The sequence below is a fragment of the Aspergillus chevalieri genome, chromosome 8, assembly GCF_016861735.1.
Source record: "Aspergillus chevalieri M1 DNA, chromosome 8, nearly complete sequence".
Lineage (NCBI taxonomy): Eukaryota > Fungi > Ascomycota > Eurotiomycetes > Eurotiales > Aspergillaceae > Aspergillus > Aspergillus chevalieri.
Window position 1 is genome coordinate 1,101,949 of NC_057369.1, and position 12,399 is coordinate 1,114,347.

A 12,399-nucleotide genomic window follows, 5' to 3' on the forward strand; every position below is an offset into this window, starting at 1 on the left:
GCCACGGGCGTATGTAGCTTATATGCGCCGTGCCATCGGAATACATCGACCACGCAGTCCCAAAAATGAGTTATATAGCCATGGCTACAACGACCGCCAACTATCCGACAGCCTCACTCGCCTCCACTCGCTAGCCGAAGCTTGACGCCGAGTTCCGACTGCCCAACCAAGTACAGCATATAAACCAGCGCCAGCACTCCGTATACGTAGACTAGACCAAGACCATTTCAATTGCAACCAGACAGCAACAATGGGTGCAGCTAAGCCCTTCCACGTCGCCATCATCGGCGGCGGCATCGCAGGAATCACCCTCGCCATAGCCCTGCACCACCGCAACATCCCGCTCACAATCTACGAGCAAGCACCTGCCTTCGGCGAAGTCGGTGCAGGAGTCTCCTTCTCGCCCAACGCCGTGCAGGCCATGAAAGTATGCCACGACGGCATCCACAAAGCCTTTGAGAAAGTGTGCACGCGCAATCTGTGGCCCAGCAAGCAGGACGTGTGGTTTGATTACCTGGACGGGTCCAATTCCGCGGAGCAAGAGCCGGGGAAGGGGCAGGAGATCAAGTTTACGATTCGGAATGGGTTGGGGCAGAATGGGGTACATCGGGCGCATTTTCTGGATGAGATGGTTAGGTTGATTCCGGAGGGGATTGCGAGGTTTAATAAGCATCTTGAGAGTGTGGGGGAGGGGGAGAGTGGGCGGTTGGCGATGCGGTTTAGTGATGGGAGCGTTGAGGAGGCGGATGTGGTCATTGGGTGCGACGGGATTAAGTCCAAGGTGCGCGGGTTGAGTGTGGGTGAAAGCCATCCGTCTGCGGCGCCGTCGTTTACGCACAAGTATGCGTATCGGGGGTTGGTGCCAATGGAGAAGGCGATTGAGGCGATTGGGGAGGAGTTGGCGTCGAATTCGTGCATGCACGTATGTTCCTGCCTATACTCTGCCATGGATTGACTAGTGCTGACGAAATGCGCAGATGGGCCCGAATAACCACATGTTGACGTTCCCCGTGAATCAAGGAAAAACGTTGAACATCGTGGCTTTCCATACTACGCCAGACGAGTGGACGGATTATCCGCGCCTGACTCGCTCGGGTACTCGGGATGAAGCATTGCGCGACTTTGCAGGTTACGGGCCGAACGTGACAAATTTGCTGAAACTGACCGATCCGGAGTTGGCTGTGGTGCGTATATTATTATCCTCTACTTATAAGAAGGTCCTAACAGGGCACAGTGGGCAATCTATGACCTAGGCGACAACCCGGTGCCAACATTCTACAAAGGCCGCGTCGGAATCGCCGGGGACGCAGCTCATGCAACGTCCCCTCACCACGGAGCAGGCGCCGGGTTCTGCATCGAGGACAGTGCGGTGCTAGCGACCCTGCTGTCAGATGAACGGGTCACAACGGCCAAGGATTTAGAAGCTGTGTTGGTGACATTTGACACCGTGCGTCGCGAGCGCAGTCAGTGGTTGGTGCAGAGTAGTCGGTTTATCGGCGATGCGTATGAATGGCGGGCACCCGGAGTTGAGAGGGATGTGGAGGGGATCGAGAGGGAGATTAACCGACGGAACGGCATTATTGCCAATGTAGATATGGAGGAGATGTGTGGAGAGAGTGTGAGGGTGTTGGGGGAGAAATTGAGGGAGTCGCATTTGTAGAGTATTTGTGCATTTTCCTGCATTGATTTGTATGAGGAATTGTATGGGAGTCGATGGGGAGTCGATGCGAGTCTATTATCGGGATTTTTAGTGGCCAGAGCTCCCCCGTATTCCCACGGTTTCCCCTCCTGAGGCTTTTCTTTTCTTTTATTCTCATTTCTTATTCTCTTGTCTTTTCTTCTTTTCTTTGGCTTCTCTATTCTGCACATTTTTCACATACATTCACATATCCACATACAACACATACATTTATACATTTATTACTGCATCCATCGAGGTACATCAGCTCCAGCTAAGCTCAGCTCGGAATGTCCAGCTGAGCTCCCCTCATCTCTATTCCCTGTTCTATTCTCTACTCTAGTCTGCCCTCCATTGCCCATCTGCCATTCTGTCTATATATTGTCCATATATTGTCCAGTTCTATATATTCGGTATCTATTCTTCGACATGCCTCCCCGGAGCTCCCTCTCCTCCTTTTCGGTCACAGACGCCTCAAACGAGGTCGTCTGTCCTCTGAAGAATAACGACGGCTCCAATTGTCGCAAGCGATGTTTGGGAGTATGCTGCTGCAGAGTGTATCGCTTGATATCGTCTAATACAACTCCAGGAAAAACGCTTTCGCTCGATGCAGGAGCATATCCGGCGCGCTCATCCCAGTCACTACATTCCTAAGCTGCCGGCTACCGAGGAGAGCTTTCTTCTCATGGTGAACCAGGGTATTTCTTCTCAGAGATATCTATATGGTTTTTCTTTCTCTAATCCCTAATTCTCAGACAAAATCCAAGTCGACTCTCCCCCCGACGAACCTCACCCCGCCGCCGCCACCGCCGCTGTCGCACTGGCTCAATTGCACCATCATCGCCTTGCCTCCGACTGGGAGGAGGTATGCTTGCCTTGACCGGGATACTGGGCGTCGCTAACAGATCAGGACACTCGCTCCGTGGAACTCCCGCCTCTGCGCGACCATTTCAAGCACGAGGACTCGCTCCCTCCCTTCTCTCCCCCGCGCCCGAGGAAGGATTTCCTGCTCCCCTCCATTCTGTCCCATTCGCCCCCGCCGCGCTCCTCCACGCTGCCCCCGATCCACCGCAAAGACCGGCTCCCCAGACCGCGCAAGTCGTCCATCACGCAGAATGCTCGCAAACCCAAACACGATCGGCCCCGTCGTCCCAGTCTCGGTGAACGCAAGGCCTTGTCTGCGGAACCGCAAACCGCCGCCTGGGCCCAAGGTAAGCGCTGGGAAGATCTGATTGAAGCTGCTACGTCCGCTACAGAGGCCGATGATGACCGTTCTTCAGAGGTATGCCTTGCCTCTGTATCTGGATTGTATATTATGCTAACTGACCCAGCACGGCCCGTCGCCTACGATCCCTCCGCTTATCGCCAATATCACCTCGGCCCCGTTGGACCAGCCGCATCGCTCCTCGCTCCCTCCCGCCTTCCATCCCCCGCATCGCTCGCTCCCACCGCCGTACGCTGCGTCGCCCCTACACAAGTCGCTGACCCCGCCACCGCAAATGCACCGCGGTCGCGACTCGGATCTAGAGCCCTTTCCATCCATCGAATCCTCGCTCGATTCGGCCTCGAGCGCCTCAGGCAAGAACTTCCCGGTCTCTCGTAATCTAGCCCCGTCCGCGCTATCAGACTCCAGCCCGGTTTACAACATGTACCCCTCATCCATGCACGCGCGACAACACCACCGCTTCTCGAACCCCACGCCAGCGTCGCTCCGGAGCAGAGAAATCAACATCTACTGCGCTAGCTGCCAGCGCCCCTGGGCGTTGGACGACTGCTACGCCTGTACCGAATGCATCTGCGGTGTCTGTCGCGACTGCGTCGGGATGTTCCTCACCAGCCCGGCCAACATGTTCCGGAACATAACATCGAGTCCTGGCAGCGGTCCCACGAACGGCATGTTCCAGGGCCCGGGTCCCGGTCCCGGTCCGACTAGTCACCCTAGTCCTGGTCCGAGGGGGTGTCCGCGATGCCGCACGGTCGGGAGTAAATGGAAGGCATTTCAGCTTGAGTTCCGTTGATCTCATTTTCCGGTGATGCGCTGCACTTTGCACTTTGAATTTCTGCACATATGTTACGATACCTGTTTGTTGATATTACGCTTTACGATTCACGCTTGTTCTATGCTTATACTGTGGTTTCTGTTGTTTACTGTTCTTTTCTAGGGATACGCTTACGAATATATGACTGGACGTCCGGGAAAGGGTCAAGGTTAGGGCGTCAGTGTGCTTGCTCGGTTGTTCGGTTTGCTTTCTTGGGGTTGATCGTTTATATGAAGAGAAAAAACCAGAAAAGAAAAAAAAAAAAAAGACTATACACGTTTGTCATGGCGGCTTGCATGTTCTGGTTATATCCATGTTCATTTACATTCCTATTCCAGTCTTGTCGATACTGCATGTTTGCATTCCGGCCGGTTCTGTCAATACTTCAATCCACTTTCTTCTCCATCCACTTATCTCATATCATCCCATCCCGAAACCAAATCAATCACCCCCAAACAACACTGCTTAACCCCTCCGCAGTCCCAACAGTCCCCGTCTCCCCAACAAGCACCCGTCCAACAACCTCTCCCAATTCCCCAGTTTCCAACCTCCTCACAACAACCACACTAGCGCTCGCCTGGTTTCCAATCGCCACGAGGTCTCCGGCGTCATTAACAACCAACGTCCTTGGTACCTTACCATACGAAGGAGTCAGACTGTGAAACGTCGCTGTGCCGTCATCGTTGATGAACGAAGTAGCGATAGAATCGGATTCAATACCCGGGTACGACTGGTCACTGCGCAGCGAGACGTAGACATCCTTCCCCCTGATCTGTATCCCAGCCGGCGTCGCGCCAGAAGGCAGCATACCATTCGGATAAGGAATCGTCGACTGAACCTTGTGAAAAGCCGGACACCCATACGCCGGATAGCTCACGTGGAAAACGGTAAGTTCGCCACCTAACTCGCTAACCGTGTACAGCCTCGTCTGCTCGCCCTCCGAAGTAAAGAAGCCGTGTCTCGGTCCACTCCCCGCGGGAAACTCCACGCCCTTGCACTCGGCCAGCCACCCGGACGACGCATCCACGGCGTACACGTGGATAAGATCCATGCCCAGATCTGGGGAGATCAGGTACTTCCCGGTTGGGTCGAGGAGCACTTGGTGCGGGTGGGAGGCGTCTTGTTGGGGTTTGGGCGCGGGGCGGTTGGTTAGGTTGTAGGAGAGGGTTTGGAGGGGGGTTGTGTTGGGGGTTAGGGGGAGGGGGAAGGTTGTCAGGGAGGATGCGCCGCTGTTCATTATCATGTTAGTATTCGGATTGCGCTGCGGAACTGGCAGGGTGGAGGCGAGAGGGACGTACTAATGCGCAACAGCGAGATACGCGGCGCCGCTCTCACCACCGTAAAAAACACTGTTCACGCCCGCGCCGACGTCCTCTACTTCTACTATTTCTTCCACTGTGCCTTGCGATGCAGTGGACAATGCGGTAAGTGAGCCCGGAACCGTCAAGTTCCCGCTCTCGTCGGAGCAGTAGAGCACACCGGTTGAGCGGTCAACAGTGAGCCAACTGGGCATTTCACCGCATGTATCCTTTCCGGAGGATATGCTGAGCGCATGGTCGGGGTTCTTGTCGTCGAGATTGAGCGAGAGGGTGTACACGGTACCATTGTAGTGTGTTGCGTAGAGGGTCTTTGTTGATGCTGCTGCTGCTGTTGCGGCGAGGAGGAGGGATAGAGTATGCATTTTGTTTGTATTTCAGAAGAAATATAATAGACTATATGATGGAGATGAGAATTGAGTTTGGGTGAAGTGGGGTGTATTTATATAGAGTGGTGTGAAGAGAATGCGACGAGGGGTTGGCTGGGTGATGCATGTAGGACTCCGGGGAATGCAAGGGTAAGTTTCAGGGTTGGTAGTATGTTGCATGTGCGGAGTGCTTTCTGCAGTACGGAGTACAGCAAGGTATATATCAAACAATACTTTCAACGAGAAATATGTACAATGCGAAACGATTAAAGGACTAGGTATGGGAGTCTGATACTGCAGCATGCATCACTGACCAGCGGAAACCCTGGAATAAGAAAACAACCCCGCCATTTAACAAAATTCCGGATTATACAAACGTATGTCTTGTTCTGATGCTGCAAATACTTCACTCCTCGCCGGATTGCTCGAATTGGACCCCAGTGTAGAAACCACGCGAGATATTTGCTCTGCCATGTGGACAGGTCTGTGTGATATGTCGCTTGGATCGATATCTAGGGTAAAGTAGGTCCAGGACGCTCAGCAACCTTTGGGTCGGAAACGGCCAGTTGACACTTGAGATTTTATAAATCGATGCTATAACAGCAACATGATGTTTAGCCTGCATGATTCTTGAAAAGAAATGAGACAAGCTAGGACTCACAAATAGCTCAGTATGGGCTGACTTAAAAATTAAGGCAACCGATCGTTTTCAGAATATCCCAGGTCCGAATGACTGTACGACTGGAACTATCGTAAAAAGCCAATGGAAATGTATCCCAATTCACGTAAAACCAGGTCTTCCGGGGGTAGCCTTGGAAGGGCAACTTTTTTCAATCTTTTATTGCGTAATTTGCGTAACTTGAAGTAGGGAATTCCCTTCGGTAGCCTGAAGGTCTTTCGCTTCTAGGTCAATGTCATTCATATTAATAGCGGCATAGCAGCATGAGCCTGAATGAGTATAGTGCTGGGAAGCGCATTGCACCAGCCATAACCTTTGAATGTGACCATTCCATCCTTGAGTAATTGTTCGCTTAGGGGGCAAAAATGACAGGGAGCCCTTAGTTTGTATTTGTTTGTAATCAAGCTCGCATCGAAGCAAAATCGGAAATAACCAAAGTGGAAATGTGCCGCCATGATAATTGTATGGTCGGTGTGATTTACATTGCTGGTGGAACACCATTGTCTCGGGGCTTGCAGGACTGAGGTAAGATAAGCAATCGCAGCTATTTCAAGTGCATGTTGAGTATATAGATATCGGCAAGCGAAATTGTTCCACGACGGGAATCATCGGGTTATCTCTGCTCAACGTACCGCTTTCTCGGCTGAATGTACCTTTTGTTCTCCTCTTGAGAGGCTGTAATATGACACTTGTTCTCAGAGGTCATATGCTTTGTTGGCAACATTGATGTCGGATATCAAGAATTGGTTTCTCCAATAAAACATGGGCAGTTTTAGCATAATTTTGCAATATTCACTTAAGAATCTGATGTGCGTTAATGGAACCCGCATAATAGTCTATATGACACTGCTTTGCTAATTTAATAACCTCATGAGATTTGAGGTTCGACGTTTTGAATCGTAACGAGTTAGACCTGCTCAGAAGCTTATTAAAGCAAAGCAGTCAATCACTCCCCTAATTGCGATGGAGCACTCGTGTAGTTTCTTGCTTGACATAAAGCAATTACCCCTGGCGAATAAACCCCAAATTTTCTATCGCATGCAATATTCGTCCGTTTCATCGGACAACACGTGTACAAGCGGAACCTGCTTTGGTCATGCTGATATAGGGCTTTCCGTTCCAATATTGATGCGGCAATTGGCTGGACAATAGTAACTACATTAACAATCCTAATGTGCTGGAAACTATGGGAAACTACGGGAAGTACTTCGACGCCAATATTCATCTTATATGATGAGCTACGCAGGGACACGGAACTGGCCGCTAAAAGTCAAACACATCCATATTGACGTTGTTTCTCCATCCTTTATGCTGTTTGTCAAGGATACGCTTGCACCAAACACACTTGAAAGTGTATTTCTCCATGAGACGGTACCATATTACGTGTCTACTTTCAGCATGGATGACATCTATCAAACGGCGCTCTGCAGAAATCGCTTAAGCCTGAAAAAGCTTCTTGTCAAAGCCATTGTCAGCGCTAACTTCATGTTTATAGGGGACTCAGAGCGCTGGCGCAGGTGGAGGTTCAACCGAGACATACTATCTTCGTGATGAATGCAAAGATGATGCTCCAGCTTCGCGAGCTTTCTATGGCTATTGATGGAAGGGATTGGGTCAGTTACAGCTTCCTTCCCTTTTCCCCCTCCTTTCTCAGTACACTAACATATCTAAATACATGTAGGATTCCCTCATGAACAGCTCCCTAACGCCGGCAACCTTCGCGCTCTGCACATCAACAAAATGAACGATCAGTGGTTCCTAGATCTTCCAGACCTCCTCGCCCGTAAACTCATGGATATGGTCAGCATAATGCCACACCTCTCACTTTCCAATTTCCAAATCGCCGATAACCGCTACGAGATCGTTGAGGTTGGCTTGGCGGATTATCGTGACGAGGCGACGGAGTCTGATGCTGAGTGTGATTTCACGCCTATTAATTGGGGTTCTCATGCTTGGAGTGACGACGAGGCTGATAGTAGTGACAGAGTGGCGGGGAAGATAATTATACTGGTGAAGTTGATGAGGAGTCGGATCCATTCCTTGCAACGGGCTACACGGATAATATTGCTGTGGGGTTCCAAAAAGAGAGGCCTCGGAGGAAAGTCTTCAAGTTGCGGCTGATTGATAAAACTCAGTCCAGCGACTGGATTGATATATTTAGGGCCCAGCACGGTACATTACTATTATGACATGCTTAGGGTGGACTGGGTTTGGTCTTCTTTTTCTTCTTCGGGATGCTGTGTCTGGGTAGTAGGTACAAATATGCTCGCTGATCAATTCGGAAGGGACTTAAACGGTCTATCTGTTGCTGTATAAAATACAAATCCGAATGTGTAGATCTCGTAGCATTTGTCGATAATCGCGATGTAGGTGAGTGGAGAGGTGGGCCATTAGACCGACTATGTCTTTGAGCTGACCAGCGAAGACATCTGATTGTGGTACCAATTGCTAGCATGTGTTGCTGATGTGCAGAGCGTGCAGATTGGGAAGGTTCAATAACCCTTGTATAAAGTAATGCTGTCTCGATGCATCAGTGATAAGTTCCCTGAGACTAGGGAACCAGAGTTACCCGATCCCCTGCATCGATACCCATTGAAAGTTCTTGAAGCTGTGGCATCTTTCCGCTTGTGATAAATGAGAGCATTTTGCGATCGAATCTCAGTCTGCGCCAATAATTCACCTATATGAAGATTTAATTGTTTAGTACTCCGTACCATATCCGTCACGAAAAGACACACTTACCTCACGACGATCTCCTTCAGGATCTCCGCTGGTAAATCGAGAAGATATAGCTTTGAGCCAGAGAGCGCCCTGGTTCCCATCGTTATTCCACGGCTCCTCAGGATTGGCCGTCCATGTACAGAAGCTCTCCAGCTTGCTCATGCACATCTTCCACCGGCAACGGAGCCATATTCTTGTTTTGGCAATGTGGATTTAGTAAGAAACTCTTCGTGTCGCTGGTGATTGCTCGGTGACAGGAGTCGGTAGATATAGATCAGTTCGTCCAAGACCGCAGATCTCAGCTGAAAAAGCAAAAGGTTCAAACGAAGTCACTCCCACTTTTATTCACAAGAAAACAGTAACCATGATGGGTGGATCATGCCGGCAAACAGATTTATGCAGGCAGTTCTTGGTCAATGTAGTGATAGGAGTGAGAATTTCACGAGACTTCAAGCATCTAAACCGTATATTAGCTTGTTCCATATATTTATACACTGCTCTATGAAATACATCTATATATCTAACCAGCAGAACCAATGTTCTAACTCAACCCAGCAAAAAACAACACCACCCCCTCCGCCGCAATCCTCGAATCATCATCATCCCCATCCCCTCCCTCCCTAGCAACAGCAACATCAATGCCCTTCACAAACCCATCAATATCATCCTCCTTCCAGCCAAACCGTCTCCCAAACTCGATGCACGTCTCCCGGTTCACGAAACTGTCGAATTCAAAGTGTCCCTGGAAGGTCAATACCCGGCCGGGGTGGTAGAGTCCCTGGACGGGGCATTTAGACGTATACCCGAGGTTGAGCCATGGCGATGGAAGGGTTATTTGTTCAGGCTTGGGGTCTGGAGTTGGTGTGTTGGTGGGGATAGGAACGACGCGATCTCCGTGGACGAGTTGTAATCTGAACTCCCGTTTTTTCAGATTCTTGGCGATATGAGGAAAAGCCTCGTTGAACGTGCTATCCAGCGTTATCGGTACGATCCCGACTTCATACCCGTACGGACACTGCTCGACGTGGAATCCCGCACCATCATTCTCTAGCAATGAAGGAGAGAGTAAAGCCTGCGCAATAATCTGATGACCAAAGCACGATCCGAAGATTTTAACCTCGGGAAATTTCTCAAACACTGTTTGTATGTACTTCTCCAGCCCTGCTATCCAGGGCTTCGTGTGTTTATCGCATGCGGAGTACGAGGAGCCTGTTATCAGGATTCCGTCGATGACATCTTCGCACTCGTTCTTGGTTCCATTTTCTTGGGCAAGAGGGGCAGTGCGCAATCGGTTCAATGCAGGGAGGACACCGCCGACGACATCGTAGGAGGATGTGTTTATCTCCGGGACTGCGTTTGTGGTTGTCGTGGTGAGGCGGGAGGCAGCGGCTTGAAGGAGAGTGCGGAATTGGGTGCTGTAGAGGCCGCGGGAAGCATAGACACTGGGAACGGGGATGTCGGCGTCGAGGATTGCGATGTGCATTTTTTCTCTTTTGTTATGGGCCCCTTCGGATAGAGGAATAATGAGGGGGAATGAGGAACTGAAGACCGGGGTAAATTTTTTAGATTGAGTCATCAAGCTGTGGGGGAGTGGTTCTCATAACATAACCCAATTCGGAAATCGGATCCTATCCGGAACCGCATACTTTATACATTCATTGACTATCAATACAATACAGTCGTTATCATTCACATAAACATAGTCAAAACAGATTACTCCGCATCCAACGGCGCAACAGGCGCCTGATCATCCACCTGAATCCCACCCCTCTTCTTCTCATTACTATCCCAGAACGGCAACTTCCAGCCACCCTCTTCCTCGGGTGTGGCAAGCCACAGACGCATGAGGTGACGTCTGGGAGCCGGTGGCGGGTAGTCTTTGTATTCCGTGCGCGAGTGCAGGACGTGCGAGTTGGAGACAAACTGGATGTCGCCGACGTCGAGGACCATATGCAGGGCGAAACGTTGGCAGGTCTTTTCGAGGACTTCGATGGCCTCGAGTTGGGCGGGGGAGAGAGGGGGGATGATGCCTGCGTCGGAGAAACGGGTGAGAGAGCGGACGTAGTAGGGGTCCCATCTGCATTGTCATTAGCAAGGCGTACATGATTAGAAGTGGGAAAGGAGCGTACTTGGTGTAAACACGGGCATTCTCCCCGCGCTCAAGGTAAATCACAGAAGTCCGAATATACTCCTCCTGCCCAGCGCTCGTCTCCCCCTTCCGATCAAAATACCAAATCGGCGCCGTCAATGTCTGCAACACGTCCGGCCTCTCCTTGGCAAGTACGTTGTACACAGTATGCGAAGACACAATATCCGACTCCCCACCCTCAAGCGCCTTGGCAATGCACAACAGACCCACGATATCCGAGTCATCGGCGTGGAAGTACTGCCGGGCATTTGTACGGTAGATCCGAACCTTGTCGATCTGCGTTGAGTCTTCGCCCAGGTCCTTCACATGGCCGAGGACATGACCGCGGCTGTTCTGGGAGACAAAGTAGCCCAGGTAGGTGCCGAGACCCATGTAGGCGACGGCGGACTTGTGGTTGCCCCATTTCTCGACGGGGAAGCCTTTGAAGAGGATGAAGCCTTTGCCGTTGAGGAGGTCCTCGCGGAGGGCTTCGAGGTCTTTGGAGAGGTTGGGGAGGGGGAAGTTTTTCTATATTCGTTAGTCCCTCGGACACATAGATTCCGGAAGAGTAGAGCGTACCTTGGAGATACCAGTCAAAGGAATCTTAGCCTTGAGAAAGTTATCAGCCGCCGTGCTGAGCTCCTCAATCTCCTCAGCGTTGAAAGCATGTGTCCACTTCTCGGGCTGTCCACGGTACTCCTCAGCCTGCCACACAGTCCTCCCTGTAATTTCCTTAGGGAACTGCTTGAATTCCCGAATGTGGTTATACAGCGGGGGGTGCTGGCCGGTGGTCTTCAGACCATCGGGGAAGATATCCCGCGACACATTGCTGTTGAGTTGGTGCGGTGCCGTGGGAAGAGACTCTGTTAAAGCGGGAGCCATTGCGATTTTTCAAGGGTATAGTAGTGTACAAGGGAATGTAATGGGGTGAGGAGTAGAAGTAAGTGAGGGGGAGGGGCAATGCAGTATATATTTATACTCGACAGCCGACGGCCGAGACGCAACTTAGCGATGTGCCAAAATGTGGAGCACATGGCGTGCCAGAGATCTTCGCAAATACGCCGGGGATCATTAGCATCCATTATTCAATTGGAAACGTTGCGGTAGTGTCTCTGGAGGGTTCCCGCACGGCCGGGGAGAAGGTCGGTTGGGTTAGGGATGGCGCAATCATACCCGGCGGATGTTGTGATTCTGCGGTGCGACGCCCAATTATGCGGCACTATTTACGAGTCAGGATAAGATGAGAGTAAAATACTAGAAGAGAAGAATGCATTAATAATATAGTAGAGTAAGTAAAGTGGTAATAAATTGCTTCTATACAGAGCTAGACCTTTTGTAGCTCAATTGGACTCTGTAGGTCGTGGTAGATAGGGCTATATAGATCATGGGAGACCAACTGGATACAACTCGGGCGAGAAACGAACACAGCTGACGTTTCATGCTGCCTAGCATCCATTATGTTAGGTAATT

The 12,399-nt window shown here is 50.8% G+C and overlaps 6 protein-coding genes across 6 annotated transcripts; 3 read left to right on the forward strand and 3 right to left on the reverse strand.

Annotated features, from left to right (window-relative positions):
* Positions 1-250: 250 nt before the first annotated feature.
* On the forward strand, positions 251-1,660 carry ACHE_80368S (uncharacterized protein; the record flags this gene model as incomplete). Its single annotated transcript, XM_043283731.1, has 3 exons — positions 251-922; positions 978-1,184; positions 1,235-1,660. 3 exons carry the CDS (start codon positions 251-253, stop codon positions 1,658-1,660), a joined length of 1,305 nt encoding a protein of 434 aa, XP_043140981.1.
* A 447-nt stretch (positions 1,661-2,107) lies between these two features.
* Positions 2,108-3,696, forward strand: rfeD (putative transcription factor RfeD; the record flags this gene model as incomplete). Its single annotated transcript, XM_043283732.1, has 5 exons — positions 2,108-2,218; positions 2,268-2,376; positions 2,434-2,543; positions 2,589-2,960; positions 3,010-3,696. 5 exons carry the CDS (start codon positions 2,108-2,110, stop codon positions 3,694-3,696), a joined length of 1,389 nt encoding a protein of 462 aa, XP_043140982.1.
* Positions 3,697-4,162: 466 nt separating this feature from the next.
* On the reverse strand, positions 4,163-5,398 carry ACHE_80370A (uncharacterized protein; the record flags this gene model as incomplete). Its single annotated transcript, XM_043283733.1, has 2 exons — positions 4,163-4,946; positions 5,016-5,398. The coding sequence occupies 2 exons, from the start codon at positions 5,396-5,398 to the stop codon at positions 4,163-4,165; spliced, it is 1,167 nt and encodes a 388-aa protein (XP_043140983.1).
* Positions 5,399-7,642: 2,244 nt separating this feature from the next.
* ACHE_80371S (uncharacterized protein) lies at positions 7,643-8,201 on the forward strand (the record flags this gene model as incomplete). The annotated part of the gene is made up of 2 exons (XM_043283734.1): positions 7,643-7,697; positions 7,762-8,201. The coding sequence occupies 2 exons, from the start codon at positions 7,643-7,645 to the stop codon at positions 8,199-8,201; spliced, it is 495 nt and encodes a 164-aa protein (XP_043140984.1).
* A 1,141-nt stretch (positions 8,202-9,342) lies between these two features.
* Positions 9,343-10,284, reverse strand: ACHE_80372A (type 1 glutamine amidotransferase; the record flags this gene model as incomplete). The annotated part of the gene is made up of 1 exon (XM_043283735.1): positions 9,343-10,284. The coding sequence occupies one exon, from the start codon at positions 10,282-10,284 to the stop codon at positions 9,343-9,345; it is 942 nt and encodes a 313-aa protein (XP_043140985.1).
* A 230-nt stretch (positions 10,285-10,514) lies between these two features.
* Positions 10,515-11,811, reverse strand: ACHE_80373A (TauD/TfdA family dioxygenase; the record flags this gene model as incomplete). Its single annotated transcript, XM_043283736.1, has 3 exons — positions 10,515-10,878; positions 10,931-11,457; positions 11,509-11,811. 3 exons carry the CDS (start codon positions 11,809-11,811, stop codon positions 10,515-10,517), a joined length of 1,194 nt encoding a protein of 397 aa, XP_043140986.1.
* Between the last annotated feature and the right edge of the window lie 588 nt (positions 11,812-12,399).